At 31.3% G+C, this 17,013-nt stretch overlaps 1 protein-coding gene across 1 annotated transcript in view; it reads right to left on the bottom strand.

Annotated features, from left to right (window-relative positions):
* Nucleotides 1-14,842, bottom strand: part of LOC117808442 (gamma-aminobutyric acid receptor subunit gamma-3-like) — a 138,474-nt gene extending 123,632 nt beyond the window's left edge. Inside the window, exons 1-5 of the mRNA XM_034678198.1 lie at nucleotides 14,732-14,842; nucleotides 14,400-14,475; nucleotides 12,501-12,625; nucleotides 9,699-9,766; nucleotides 5,643-5,863 (exon numbers count right to left, since the gene is read on the bottom strand). Of these exons, the coding sequence (XP_034534089.1) occupies nucleotides 5,643-5,863; nucleotides 9,699-9,766; nucleotides 12,501-12,625; nucleotides 14,400-14,449 (464 nt within the window). The 5' untranslated portion in view covers nucleotides 14,450-14,475; nucleotides 14,732-14,842. The remainder of the gene's footprint in view (nucleotides 1-5,642; nucleotides 5,864-9,698; nucleotides 9,767-12,500; nucleotides 12,626-14,399; nucleotides 14,476-14,731) is intronic.
* Nucleotides 14,843-17,013: the final 2,171 nt, after the last annotated feature.

The following is a 17,013-nucleotide window of genomic DNA, read 5'->3' as shown; positions in this document are numbered from 1 at the left end:
TTTGTGTACATGTAAATATTTAATTATAAATAGGTGTATTTTTGTACGTACATAACATATCTTTAAACAAATATATGTTTGGCTACATATACAAATATTTTGTGTCTATATATAGTGTTATATATATTTTATGTGTATATATATATATATATTAAATCTATATTTTTTTCTACATATAACAATATTTTATTCTATATATACATTGTTGTATAAATATTTTTGTTTGTAAAAAAAAATATATATTTTGTGTACATGTAAATATTTAATTATAAATAGGTGTATTTTTGTACGGACATAACACATTTTTTAACAAATATATTTTTGTCAACATATACAAATATTTTGTGTCTATATATAGTGTTATATATATTTTATGTGTGTATATATATATTAAATCTATATTTTTTTCTACATATAACAATATTTTATTCTATATATACATTGTTGTATAAATATTTTTGTTTGTAAAAAAATATATATTTTGTGTACATGTAAATATTTAATCATAAATAGGTGTATTTTTGTACGTACATAACACATTTTTTAACAAATATATTTTTGTCTACATATACAAATATTTTGTGTCTATATATAGTGTTATATATATATTTTGTGTGTATATATACATATATAAATATACTTTTATATGCATATATATATATAAATATATACAGTATATATGTACATATATATAATTAGACATTAACATCACACAAGATTCATTTGGCCTTTCCTGATTAACAGCATAAATAAATATATACATATTTTTATATATATGTTAATGTCTTATTATATATATATATATAAATATATATCTTGTGTGACATTAACATCACACAAGATTCATTTGGCCTTTCCTGATTAGCAGCATAAATAAATATATACATATATTTATATATATGTTAATGTCTTATTATATATATTGTGTGACATTGACATCACACAAGATTCTTGTGGCCTTGCCTGATTAGCAGCATAAATAAATATACAAATAAACATATATACATATATAAAGTGAATATAAATTGCATAAACATATATACATATACATATTAACTTCATTAACATCACACAAGATTCATGTGGCCTTGCCTGATTAGCAGGGATGCCTGCTGGTATAGTAGCATTAAACTGACAGTGTATTTGTATTTGTATTTGTAGCAGAAACTCACTCTACGTATCACTATGCAGCTTTAAATGAGATATCAGGTGAAAGGTAGCATAATACCAATAATTCCCATGATCCTCTTTGCCTGTTGTCAGTGTGGATTTGGTTGACAGCAGTACATTGCAGGAGGAAAACCCTAGACGGTCCTCCAAACCTATGGGAAATCTAAAGTTTTCAGTATGCCTGACGTTGCAGAAAAGTGGAGTTCTCGATGACAAAACAAAACAGAAAGGGCTGAGTTTGAGTCCAGGGGCTTAATGTTAGATTAGTCTATGTGAGAACCATAAAACCATCTGTCTTTTACGCCTAACAAGCACATTTTTTAGCAATCTTGTCACTTGTATCACACAATCTGTCTCACAGGAGTTCGGGGTTGTTTATATAAATAAAACATCCGAGGTGTGAAAAAACAAGTAGCTGTTGTGTAAAAGCACAAGGAGAGAGGATTTTAAAGGGAAGTGTCTTTATACTGCACACACAGTTAGATACATTTTCACTGTTCAAATGGTGAGATGCAAAGCTGCTCTGAGGTCAGACTCGTGGTTTGTTAGTTTAGACAGTTGGATGTTCTTAAATATCAGTTCTGAATGAATCAGTCTCAGATGAAGGACTTTGATTGTTAATGTCTGAAAGCATGTTTTAGCATGTATGTGTGTGTGGTGATGTGTATTGTGAAGGAAGTAATAATGATAACAATAATAATTTGCTAGATCAGTTAGATCACATTTCTAAGAAAAAAAAAGTTTATAAAATAAAAAAAATATATGTAAAAGTAATAATATAAATAATAGTGCTATTCATACAATTTTAAGTTTTTATAAAAAAGTGATTTATAATAATAAAAATAAAGAAATTGTAATTATAGTGATAATCATAATTATAATATTATAATTAGTATAACAGTAATTATAATAATATGATATTAATAACTATTATAATAATGTTTTTATACAGCAATGATAATAATTATAAGAGCTATAATAATAAAAATATTACTTTTATTCCAAGTTTTATTTTCTATAAAAAACAAGGTTTATGAAAATAAAGAATACATTTTATTACAATATATAACATTATAAGTATTACAATTCTTATATTTTTTCATTAAAATTACAATATTAATAATTGTAGTAAAAACAATGATAATATTATAGATTTTAAAAAATAAATAAATAAAAAATAAAGGTTATAATGATAAAAAATAACATTATTATGTTTTTCATAAAGAATTACAATTATAATAATTGTAATGATAACAATGATAATATTATAGATTTAATTTTGATTTTAATTTTTATAAAAAATAAAGGTTATAATGACAAAAATAAAACATGTAAAATAGTAATAATAGTATCATTATCATTGTTTATTAAAAAAGAAATAGTAATAATTTTAATAATAATACTCATATTATTACTATTATTACATTTTTTTATAGAAAATAGAGGTTATAATGATAAAAAATAAAAAATGTAAAATAGTAATAATAATATTATTTTTAAAAAATGAAATAGTAATAATACTTATTACTATAATTACATGTTTTTATCTTTTATAAAAAAAACAAAGATTGTAAAATAGTATTAGTAATATCATTATAATTATTTATAAAAAAAAATAGTAATAATTTCAATAATAACACTAATATTATTACAAAATAAAAATTAAAAAATACAAAATAAAAAAAGTTATAAAAATATTTTTTAAAAAAGTAAGAATTATGATAATAGTATTATTATCATTACACAGTGTTTTACAAATAAAAAAAAAAGAAAATAAATCAAAAAATGTAAATCACATAATATACTCTTTATTCAGAGGAAGTAGAAGGAATGTGCTGAGAGGGGGAGGAGCTATAGTAACCATGAATTTTTAGCAACATGATCTAACTTTGTGCTTTTTACAGGAGTGTTCCTCCTCATTTTATCCACTGAGGTCGTGTTGTTTCCTGATGTTATTTCAAACTAGTACGCCTCATATGTGATGCTGATCTCTGCCAGGGCAACTGATGCTGCATGTAGTTAATCCTTCCCCTGACTCACACATGTGCAGATTTTTGCATGTATATATATATAAACTCATGTGTGCATATACATACATGTAACACACGTCCTCCAAAAAGTTCTCTCCTGAGTTCGCCTTGAGGTCAAACTTAAGTGTCAGCACTGCTTTAAACATGTGTGTGTTCAGTGTGTGTTGGCTGCATGTGACAAAGTTGGACCTATAAATAAGCACTTCTTTTGATATGCATACATGTCAGGGCGGTTGCATACGGATAATCTGCCCTCCATATAGTGTGTTTCTCCTGTGGGGAGCACTGATAGAGTGCTCTCATCCGTGATACAGTCACTCTTAAGTCCTGCAGCTCCAGTAACTCCTGGGGATAAGCACAGCATTATTCTAATTCTCTGGTCCAAAGGTCACCATGTGTCCTTCAGCTACAATGCCTCTGCTCTGCATGAAACAACAGTTTACCCATCACACTGATTTTCACTGATCACAGTCTACTTCTGTTTTCATGTTTTCAGCTGAATCATTGGGTGATTGGTCATTCAGAGGATGTATGAGCCGTACTTCAGAACCATCACCATCACCATCTGGTTACTGGCCTATTTTTTTCTTAATTTCTAATTTACCACGACATCGCTGCCAAATGTATAGTTCACAAAGAGGCTGCTTTTCATTATGGATGATCCCCCCTTCTGCACTTTTTCTCTTCACACCCTACATTTAAAGGGACACTTCACGCCAGCAAGTGTGCCATAATATTAATATGACACAAATAAATTGGAAATGATTAAATACAAAAATGAAAATAATACAAAAAATGAAAGAAATGAAGAAAAAAGTTGATTTTTTTTTTTGAAAATTAAGAAAAAAAGGTGAAAATAATAAAAGATTTACGAAAAAATTATAATAATTTGACAAAAGAAAGAAAAAATACTTCAAAATATTATTTGTACACCTCACACCGGCAATACTATGATACATATTTGAAGTTTTCTATATTTATCTATATCATTTTTTTTTAATAATGATTATAAAACACAAATAAATGCAAATAAAAAAAGGTAAGACATTTTTTTTAAATAAAGAAAAAAATATTTAAATAATTAATAATAATACAAATAAAAATAAAAATGGTCAACTAATTAAAAAAAGAAGAGAAAAGAGAAGAAAAAAGTTGAAAATAATACAAAAAATGAGAAAATGATAATAATCTGACAAAAGAAAATAAAACTATATATGTATAAATTATAATTATGTTTAAAAAATAAATAAATGACAATAATACGCACAAATAAATACAAATATATATCAGAAAAAATGAAATAATATACAATACTGATAATTTATTTAAGGAAATTAAAAGAAAGAAAATATGAAAAATTGACAAAAGGAGGAAAAATACTTGAAAAGTATTATTTTTACACCTCACACTGGCAATACTATGATTTGAAGTTTTATATATTAATCTCTATAAAAAAAATAGTAATAATAATAATAAAACACAAATAAATACAAATTATGACATTAAACAAAGGATTTATTTTTTTGAATTAAGAAAAAAAGATAAAAAATAATGATTAAATAAAACTAATGTAACAAAAGGAAGAATATTCTATATTTATGTAAAAAAAAAGACTAATAATACTACTAAAAAAAGCACTAATATATTAAATATTGAAATAAACATAAAAATGGATCATTAATAAAAATGAATAATAAGAAAAATGAGAAAAAAATAATAATTTGTCAAAATAAAATATATATTATATTTATGTTTGAGAATAATACTAAAAAAACTCACAGACAAATACAAATATAGTAGTAAAAAAGTAAAAAAAGTAAAAAAAAAAAAAATGACAAACAAAAGAAAAAATACTTGCAAAATATTTTTTTACACTTCACACCGGAAGTAATATGATACTTATTTGAAGTTTTCTATATTTATGTAAGAAAATGAATCAATAATAACAAAAATAAAAAACACACAAATAAAAATAAATTGAATATAATGTAAATAACTAAAAAAATGAAGAAAAAAAAGTTGAAAGTAATAAAAAATAATAATTATAATTTGCCAAAAGAAAGAAACCTTATTTCTTTCCCTGTTGAATATTCTGGTTGAATGAAATAAGTGATGGTCCACTAGGAGGCACTGTTATCCCACTGTGTGAGCCACACACTGAGTCTTCAGAGCTTTAGAGTGCATTATGCAGGCCTCACTGACTTTGCCCTTCATTACTCTTAAAACCTTCCATTCATCAACCCCTGACTAAAGTTATTTGGCACATGAATTTAACAAGAAATTAATTTGGCGACTCAGAAACACAATGTCTGAGAGAGCAGGGACGTGACTGCAAAGACTGTTCCTAAGCCAGACCTTCATCACCGTAGAGCTTCATGATTTGGTCAGCTGTGAGTTCACTAACCTTCCATGTGGATGAATCATCATCGTGTTATGACATACCTCATTGTGTAAAGCAAGGTGCCGTCGTCCTGCAGCCTCAGCAGCTTGTTGGGTGTCGTCATGTTGTGAGCGATGGACTTCTTGCCGTTGAGGAAGAAGGTATCGGGGGTCCAGATCTTGCTGGCGAGCAGGTTGTTGAGCGGGAGCATCTCCATGGGCCCTTTGAAGCACAGACGCTCGTCCTTCCAGCTCTGGCGGAAGAACACATCGATTGTGTATTCCTGTGACGAAAGCACAAGAAGAGCGTTTGATTGGATCGCTCCTTTTTGTTTGAACCCCCAAATAGAGTTGATATATGAACCCAGGAGTTTTATTTTGGGATTGTTGCTTCAAGTGTCTGGTGAAGTATGCAGGATGTACTGCATACTACACACTGCGTTTGAAGATAGTATGTAGTATGAGTGCTCTGTTCAGTCTGTTTGGTAGTTTGCTGGGTCGGGTGTCCCTGGATTTCCAGTTTCAGCATTTCATCATGTTTGATCTCCCCTTCTGCAGTTTTTTAACACCCTACATTTAAAGGGAGACTTCACCCCAGCCATAATATAATACAAGTTTTCTATATTTATTTATGAGGGAAAAAAAAAATAATAATAATAATAATAATAATAATAATAATAATAATAATAATAATAATAATAATAATAATAAAACAGAAATACATTCAAATATATTGGAATAATTAAATTAAAAAGGATTTTTTCTTTTTTTAAATTGAAAAAAAGTGAAGAAAAAAATGAAGAAAAAAAAAGAAAAAATTATAATAATTTGACAAAAGAAAGAAAAAATAATGAGAAAATATAATTTTTTACTGTTCTTGCTGGCAATAATAATGATACACATTTGAAGTTTTCTATATTTATGTATGAGGGAAAAAAATAAAATAAATAATAATAATAATAATAAAACAGAAATACATTCAAATATATTGGAATAATTAAATTAAAAAGGTCTTTTTTCTTTTTTTAAATTGAACAAAGTGAAGAAAAAAATGAGGAAAAAAAAAAGAAAAAATTATAATAATTTGACAAAAGAAAGAAAAAATAATGAGAAAATATAATTTTCTACTGTTCTTGCTGGCAATAATAATGATGTACATTTGAAGTTTTCTATATTTATGTATGAGAGAAAAAAATACAATAAATAATAATAATAATAATAGAACAGAAATACATTCAAATATATTGGAATGATTAAATAAAAAATGATTTTTTTTAAATTGAAAAAAGAGAAGAAAAAAATCAAGAAAAAAAAAGAAAAAATTATAATAATTTGACAAAAGAAAATTGCTTGGAATAATATGATACATATTTGAAGTTTTCTATATTCTATATATTTTTAAAAGATTTTTTTTAAAAACACATAAAGATAATGGAAAAGAATTTAAAAATAAGAAATGAAGAAAAAAAGATTAGAATAATATTAATTTGACAAAAGAAAGAAAAATACTTGTATGCAATATATGATAAATATTAGAATTGTTCTATATTTATGTAAAAAATAACAATAATAATAATGATAATAATGATGATGATGATGATGATGATGATAATATTCATTATTATTATTATTATTATTATTATTATTATTATTATAATAAATACAAATAAATTGGAAATAATTTCATACAAAAGGAAGAAAATACATTTTAAATGAAAAGATGAAGAAAAAATAATGAAAAAGAAAATATTACATATCAATAATAAATACATTTCAGCATCAGAATTGGAAAATAAATTTCAGAATGACAAAATAAATTTCAGAATCACAAAATAAATTTCAAGCAACCGGAAAGTGTAGGACCATGGTCCTTGTTTGTGATTGGCTAAGTCCGTCCAGCATCAGTTACCATTTCCTGTTTACACTGGATACATAGCAGAGCTGATTTTTGACTGTTTCAATTCCTCTGACTTGCAAGATTGCATTTATTTCATCAGTATTTGAGTGTCTCATTTCAGGGTTAGAGACTTCTTTAGCTCCCTGTATGTCATCATAAATGTGATGTGTGCTGACTTTACCAGCAGCCCAACCTTCTTAAAACCCACTCTGATTTTACATATGTTGATCTCACACAGGGGTGCACAAATCCATCACAATAGTGCGTGCGTGTGACATTTGGACACGCTTCAAGCTCTGAAACACAAACGAGCAAGGAGAACATTCCCACAGAATAATAGCACTCTTAGCACGCTGACGTGAAAGCACCGAGTGTTCACATTAAATGAATCAATCATGCGCTCCTGCAAGAGTTTCTCTCCTGCAAGCCAATTATAGGAAAGTGGCAAGTTTGATCACTGCTTTGTCAGAGGGTGTCAGGTTATGAAAGAATCTTTAATAAAAGATGAGATTTAATGCTGTTTGCTGCCCAGGTGGAACCGTCTACTTCATAAGAGAATGGATTCATAAAGTGATGAATCAATTGGAACAAGTTTGAATGAGCCGGCCAGCTTCCATTAAATCTTCAAGGTTTCAGACGTCATCAGGAATTCTCTTTCATTTACAAGCTAGCAGAAAAAGAGCTCCATATACACACACACACACACATATATATATATATATACACACACATATATACACACATATATACATACATACATACATACATACATACAGTATATACATCATGTGTATATATGTATGTGTATGTGTGTGTTTATGTGTGTATGTGTATATAAATATATATATATATACACACATATATGCATACATATATATACATACTGTATATACGTATGTGTGTATATATGTGTGTGGGGATATGTGTGTATATAAATATATATATGCACATATATATACAAATATATACATACATATATTTATAATTTACATATACATATATACACTCACTTATGTGTATATATATATATAGATCGCACATATATACAAATATATATATATATATATATCACATATATACAGATATATACACACACATATATATACATCATGTGTATATATGTATGTACTGTATATGTTTATGTGTGTGTATATGTGTCTATATATATATATATATATATGTGTATACTGTATATATGTATGTGTATATAAATATATATATATACACACAAATATATATGCATACATATCTACATACGTATACACATACTGTATATACGTATGTGTGAATATATTTTTATATATATATATATATATACGCACACACATATATATATAAATATATACACATATATAGACATACATATACTCATATACATACACATACACTCACTAATGTATGTATACACTCACATATATATATACACACACATACATACATCATGTGTATATATGTATGTACTGTACTGTATATGTGTATGTGTGTATATATGTGTCTATATATATGTGTCTACTGTATATATGTATGTGTATATAAATATATATACACAAATATATATGCATTCATATATACATACATATACACATACTGTATATACGTATGTGTGAATATATGTGTGTATATATATATATATATGTATATACAAACATTTACACATATAAATATAAATATACGAAGACACACATATATTTATATTGTACATATACATACTGTATATATACACTCACTAGTGTATATATATGTACACTCACATATATACACATATATACACATACATATATGTATCATGTGTATATATGTATGTACTGTACTGTATATATGTATGTGTATATAAATATATATACACAAATATATATGCATACATATATACATACATATACACATACTGTATTTATGTATGTGTGTATATGTGTGTGTATATATAAATATATATATATATATATGCACATATATATACATACTGTCAGCAGCTCTAGACTTAGAAATTGTACTTCTCAAATACAAGTGTGATAACTTTTGCCCCTTCGTTCTGACCTCCATCATTGTTGAAGCCGCGCCCCTTCTCTATTCTGATTGGTTGGTGATCAAGACGTGGCACTGTTGAGCGCATGGTGTTCTAGCAGGTGAACTGTTTTCAACTGAGAGCGCTGCAATGCTAATTCAAATTAATCTAGCAATACCAACAGTAGTGTGGAAATGCTCTTTATAGAGGGTGGACTCACCATCTCCGTGTCCGACACGGGGCCGAAGCTAGTGACGAAAATATTCGTCTTGATCTCCGTGACGTTTTCTGTGGAGAGAGCAGAGTGGAGAATGTGTTTGATTGGACAGTGACAGGTAGAATGTAGCTTCAGGATCAAGAATGAGAAGAAATATGAGCAATGAAACGCCAGAGGTGGAGAAAATATTATACCACCACCATCTCCCCTACAAGAGGCTTAAATCTCTCTAACCCTAACCCTCAATAAAGGTGTACAAGCCCCAAATATAACTTAAGAAATTTTTGTTTTAATATAAATAAATAAATAAATATGTATTAAATCATTTAATTAATTTAAATCAAATTAAATATATAAAATAAATAAATACATTAATTAAAAAGATACATTGAATGAATAAATACATAACATACATCTAAATAAAATAAATGAAAATGAAATTAATGAATGAATGGATGAAATAAATAAATACATATATTAAATACAATTAAATAAAATTAAATAAATACACTTAAATTGAATACATTTAAATAAAATAAATGATTAGATAAAATAAATTAATAAATACATATAATAAACACATTTAGATAAATGTAAATAAATAAAATAAATTTAAATTAGATAAATAAAATTCATTTAAATAAAATAAACCAATGATTGGATAAATAAATAGATACTTTTATAAAAGAATACATTTAAATCAAATTAATCAGATAAATAAATATATTATATCAGTTAACGAATAAAATAATTCAAATAAATGAATAAATAAAATAAATGAATGAATACATATATTGAATACATTTCAAATAAATCAATAAAATAAAATGAATTAATGATTGGATAAATAAATAAATGAATAATATATTAAATAAATCAATAAATAAATACAATAATTAAATAAATTAAATAAATAAATAAATAAATAAGTAAAATGAATAAATAAATACGTATATTGAATACATTTAGATACATTTAAAATGAATATATAAAATAAAATAAATTAATGATTGGCCGGGAGTTGTGCGGGCGACCTCTGCGACAAGGTCTATAGCCTCTATACATGGGGCGCCAAGACCGCCAGACCACCAGCGCCCCTACAGGGAAACTTAAGTGTGTGACTTCTTTATCGCCATTCAGCTCCAAAAATATCAAGATGTGATTTTTGGTCTATATCGCCCAGCCCTATTCAGTACTCACTAATGCTATTCATACACATTTACAAGGAAACTTTTTTTTTGGCTAATTTTGTCTTTATTAATAGGATGGCTGAGAGAGAAACAGGAAATGTGGGGAGTAGAGAGTGGGGGAAGACATGCAGTTAGTGGTGGGCTGGCCTGGAGTCAAACCGGCGACGTATCAGGACTATAGCTTCTTTACGTGGGGCGCTTAGACCGCTAGGCCACCAGCGCCACTGGGGGAACTTAAGTGTGTGACTTCTTTATCCCCATACACCTCGAAAAATATCAAGATGTGATTTTTGGTCTATATCGCCCAGCCCTATTCAGTACACACTAATGCCATTCATACACATTTACAAGGAAATTTTAATTTTTTGGCTAATTTCTGTCTTTATTAATAGGATGGCTGAGGAGAAACAGGAAATGAGGGGGAGTAGAGAGTGGGGGAAGACATGCAGTTAGAGGTGGGCTGGCCGGGAGTCAAACCGGCGACGTATCAGGACTATAGCCTCTTTACGTGGGGCGCTTAGACCGCTAGGCCACCAGCGCGCCTACAGGAAAACTTAAGGTTGTGACTTCTTTATTGCCATACAGGTCGAAAAATATCAAGATGTGATTTTTGGTCTATATCGCCCAGCCCTATTCAGTACACACTAATGCCATTCATACACATTTACAAGGAAACTGAAGTGTGTGACTCTAGGCACTGGGATCAAAATATTGAGCTATATATTCTGTCTCACCAAATACATGATATGATTTTTGGTCTATACCGCCCAGCCCTATTCAGTACTCACTAATGCCATTCAGACCCAATTATAAGAAAACTGAATCTTGTAAAGCCAACAAAATCTTCTCTATGCATATCAATGTGGCCTGTTGAGCTGGGATTGGCCGTGCAGGTTGGGAGCAGCCGGTTCATATTTATAGGTCCTCTTGTCAAGGGTAGCAACGGTTACCAGGAAGTGAACGCATGCTTTTGCCATGACACATCAGGCATTGGGCATGAAAAAGCCTGGTTTCTTCCCATTATGGGACGAGTACTGCATGTACGTGTGAAACCATGTGAAATGAGGACCATGAGTGAAATTAAGAGGCGAGTTGGAATAAATGCAGTAAGTACGACACAATTAGAGAACAAGCCGTCAGAGCTTGGTGGAGGAAAAATAATGGAAAGCTTTCATTTCAGCCGGCTCTCAGAAAAAAAAGAAATATCCACCTTTTGAATGGCAATTTGTGAGCTCAAGGTTATCTCCTGTTGCCAGGGTGAGGAGCATAAATAAAACAGCACTGCGCTCTGAAATCAGGCTGTGTTGAAGATAGCTTGATTGATTTACTCTCCCTGCCATGGTGGCGGACAAGAAAAGGCTGTGTGCGCTCATGATCCTCGCCATGACTCACAGCAGCATCTGGGAACATGTGTGCATTCACCTGAGTGGACAGGGACGCAAAAAAATCTTCTTGCAGTGTCCCCTGTATGTGCCATAAATGTCCCCATGAATCAGAGCGTGAAAGCACAGCAGGAAGCCAGGTTAGTGGGTTAACCTAGCATGCTATGAACGGCACTTGAATGTAAGATGACTGGTTTTTTTGGATGTAAGAGGTTCAATGGCGAGCAGCAAACCTCCAAACCCCGGACGCAGCCTGTTGTCGTAATTATCCAAGAGCCCGTCCAGGATCCTCGTGAAGACCGTGCTGTCGTCGTTGGCTTCTGCTTCCTTTTGAGCCTCCGAGGTAGACAGGCCGAGCCTAGAAGACAAAGGAAGGGACACTCAACCAGATCCTCACTGCAGGACGCCAAACATGACATAGTTTATTGTGGTTAATTAGCTTCCCACGCTAAGGTCAGGCTTGTTATGATTAATTACTGCACATAAGTACCGCTCACCAGTACAGGCAATTACGGCGTTGGCATGGGGTCTAAATGTAAACGAATGAACCTTTAAAAAAGAGCTTTTTTTCAGAACACTGTGTCCTATAGTTGAGGTTGCAAACTGGATTTGAGTGTATGATCTGGAAGGCATCGATCTGCTCTGATGAGAGTGGACTATTCCACTGATTTACTGACGAGCTTTGCCAAAGATCCTTTTAGCTTCTGTTGAGTGCAGGACAGCCAGCAAGAGTGCAGTGAGGATAAGTGAACCATCCTGGGACCGGGTAGCAAGAAGGCACCGCAAAATGATACAACTGATGAAGTCAGAAAATTTGACTTTTTTTTTCTTTTCAATTGAATGCAAAATACTTTTTTTTTTTGATTAGTCATCGCAAAAATAAATGCATTTTTGCACATTTTTTATTTGTATTAGCAGCTACTGATAATTAAGATTAATTCAGAAAATTACTTTTTTTGCAATATAATTCAGTGCAAAATACATTTTATGTTAATTTATAATGTGTAAGATTTTTTTATTTTTTTTGCAAATATATTTATATATTAAAGCAGCTCCTGTTTATTAAGATTAATTCAGAAAATTATAGATTTTTCTGCAATTCAATTGTGTTCAAAATCAATTTTATTTGAATTAATTATCACAAAAAATGAAATTTTGCACATTTATTAGTTTTTATTAGAAGCTCTTGTTTATTTAGATATATATATATTTTATATATATTTTGATGAATTAAGAAAATAACTGTTTTTTCTGCTTTGAAGATCATTGCAAAATAAATTAATTGAATTATCACTAAAAATGAATTTTTTGCAATTTTTATCACAGTTCCTGTGTTTTGAGATAATTTCAGAAAATTACAGATTTTTTCTGCAATATAAATGAGTGCAATATAGATTTTAGTTTAATGAATTATCACTAAAGAAATGCACATTTTTAATATTTTGATGAATTAATAAAACAACAGTTTATTCTACTTTGCAGTTCATTGCAAAATAAATACATTTTAATTATTTATTTTTTTGCAATTTTTATCACAGCTCCTGTTTATTGAGATCAGTTCAAAAAATTACAGATTTTTTCTGCAGTATAATTGAGTGCAACATAAATTTTATATTGATTTATTACAGAAAAAAATTTAATTTTGCAGATTTTTTTATTTATATTTGCAGCTCCTGCTTATTTACATTAATTGATAAAATTACAGGTTATTATTGATTGCAAAATATATTTTATTTAGATGAATTATCACAAAAAATGATTTTTTGCACATTCATTATTTTTTATTAGATGCTTCTTTTTTATTTAGATTAATTAAGAAAATTACATTTTTTTTCTGTGATATAATAATAATATATAAAATAATAATAAATAATTAATTATCACAAAAAAATGATTTTTTTGCACATTTGTTAAATAACATTAGCAGCTCCTTTTTATCAAAATTAATTTAAGAAAATTGCAGATTTTTTCTGCTTTTCAATTGTATCCACAATCAATTATATTTGTATTAATAATCACAAAAAAAATGTCATTTTTGCACATTTTTTTATTAACATTAGCAGCTCCTTTTAATTTAGTTCAGAGCACATTATAAACTTTTAAGACATCACATTAATATTCTGTTAGCTTACCTGTTTCTGAATCCAAACAGGAGCAGGAGGGAGATGATGAGCCTTGCCATGACTGAGGCTCTACTTTGTGAACACACTGTCACATCAAAATAAAGGAGAAGAACACACATCAACACATAACAGAAAAAGAGAAACCTGCTCTGTGTCATCATGAGGACTGACAGGGAAAGTGTTTCCTGCAGCCTGATCCTCTTTGTGTTAAGATCTACATTTCATTTAAGCACATCACAATCCACGGGGGCCACCCTCCTCTTCCTCACCTTCCCCCCCAGAACACTTCTTTTTCTTTACGCTATTCAGTCTGATTATAAAACCTGTGAAAGGGAGGCTACCTCAGAGCAGACCGGTCCCCTCAAAAGGTTTGTGTTCTGGCTCCTTCTCAAACAGCTGCCGGTCTCTGCTGGTCTCCGTCTGCGGTGCTGAAGCCCGGACGATGAAGGGTCCAATTACCAAAGACTTGAGCGTGTCGGTTGTCTCCCCTCCTTCCGTTCCTTCTCTTCTCCACCATGGGGTGTTTGGCTCCCTCCCTCCCTCTCTCTCTCTCTCTCTCTCTCTCTCTCTCTCTCTCTCTCTCTCTCAGTCAGTGGTCCCCCATCCCTCCGTGTTGTAGTAGTCTGTCTGGTCTTCTCCTCCTCTAACACACACCTCCTTCCTTTCTTCCCTCCTTCCTTCCTTCCTTCCTTCCTTCAGTGCCTCCTGCACCACGTCTCGCGCATCAGCTCCAGAGGTGTCGCAGTAGCATCACACGCGCTGCCTCCCCCGGTCTTGCCCTCGAGCCAGATTCACACCACATTCTTTTCTTTTTGGTCTCGTGAGCTGTTACCGCCTGCTGCTGGCGCGAGCGACTGGAGTGCTGCAACAGAGGCTCATAATGTTATAGTAGGTGACTCCCATTGGTGGGGTCGCAAAGAGGAGGAGGAGGAGGAGGAGAAGGGAGGAGGAGGAGCAGTGCAGCTGACATTGGGGGTGGGGGACAGCCTTGAGAACAAGCGGCAACCTCTGGTCTCAAAATATGAAGCCCATGCAGGAAGTGTTTTAAACTGCAGTTCATTGAGTGTCCACTAGAGGCTGGCTGCAGAAACACAGGAAACCACATACACACCCATTCAAAGAAGACGATCTTTACAGGAAGATATTATGGTTACGAGTTTTGCCCAAATAAGGACATGACTGACTTGACTGACAGGCGGGAACACATAGCTTTTGGCGAGGAGGCGTCAAAACAGCGCTCAGGAACTGAAGGGTGATGTCACGGATTCTACGTCCATTATTTATACAGTCTATGGTTTAACCTCAACGTTCTAATCTACTTCAACTATCGCGTTCTGTTCAGTTCATGAACCAGGACAAAAAATTGGAAATTGGAACTATTCCTTCGTTTCTTTCAGCAAACTTTCCATGCAGGGTGGCGGCTGTGGCTCAGTGGGTGGAGTCGCTCGTCTATCAATCGGAAGGTTGGCGGTTTGATCCCAGCTCCTGCAGTCACATGCCAAAGTGTCCTTGAGCAAGACACTGAACCCCAAATTGCTCCCGCAGTTCGATTGCAAAACACACACTGTAACGCCCAATTTACACAGGATCGGCAGCGTTGCGTTGCAGCCGCGTCGCGCACTCCGCAAGAGATACGCTTCAAGTCTATTTTTCGACCAGCATGTGTCAATCTGCACAGAAAAGAACGACCTGGACAGGGAGTCAGGCACGAGGATTGCGTGCAACATCCGCCAATTTCAAAATAAAACACCATATAAGGACTCCCGACCGTTTAAAGATCGTATACATAAGAAATACTCAACACGCAACATGTAGCGCAGCAGTAATGCAACGTGGCGCGTCCTTTGTAAATTGGGGGTTGGGGTGTAAAGATTCACTTGTTCAAATCAGACGCCAATCTTGTAAGTAAGTATTGTTGATGCTAAACGTGAGGTGAAAATATCGTACGAACCGGTAAATGTTATCTCTGCACAGCGTCTTGGATCTTCCGAGGTTTGGACATTGACGTGAACAGCTAACGGCGAATTAGCAACAACGTCCAATATCGGTGAAGTGTTTTGTAGTCTCCACCTAGCAAGCAGCAGCTAAAGTTAGGATGATGTGTGGCCACAGGACCACAGGACCACAGGACCATATCTCCAGGACTCTTATGTTGTTGCGACAGTTACAGCCAGGGTTACGGCAAAACACTACATTTAGTCCCAGCTACACGCTAAAAGAAGTTACATTTCACAGAGATGTTAAAAGCGAAGTTACACCAGAATTGTCAAGTTAATTTTTAATAAATGAAGTACAAGATGTAAAAAAAACATATCAAATAATTCTCTTAAATAATTTTAATGTGTTTAGGGCAAGGGGCCAAGAGACATAAAGACATTTCAAACCATACTATTAAATTATGTGATTATTTACTTTTTGTGGGGGGCGGGGTCAAATTTGATATAAAAACAGTACAATAAACACTTAAATTTTTTTTTTTTTTTTTTGGGAGGGGGGGTGACAAGTGACATAAAAACATTTCCAATAATATTCTCAAATTATTAGAATATTTTTTAGAATATTTATTTATTTATTTATTCCTTCATGTATTCATTTATTTACTCTAATACTTTTCAATTATCTG

This window comes from Notolabrus celidotus, chromosome 24, assembly GCF_009762535.1.
Source record: "Notolabrus celidotus isolate fNotCel1 chromosome 24, fNotCel1.pri, whole genome shotgun sequence".
Classification (NCBI taxonomy): Eukaryota; Metazoa; Chordata; class Actinopteri; order Labriformes; family Labridae; genus Notolabrus; species Notolabrus celidotus.
The sequence above is the reverse complement of the archived record's forward strand: the minus strand, read 5'-3'. Positions and strand labels throughout refer to the sequence as shown.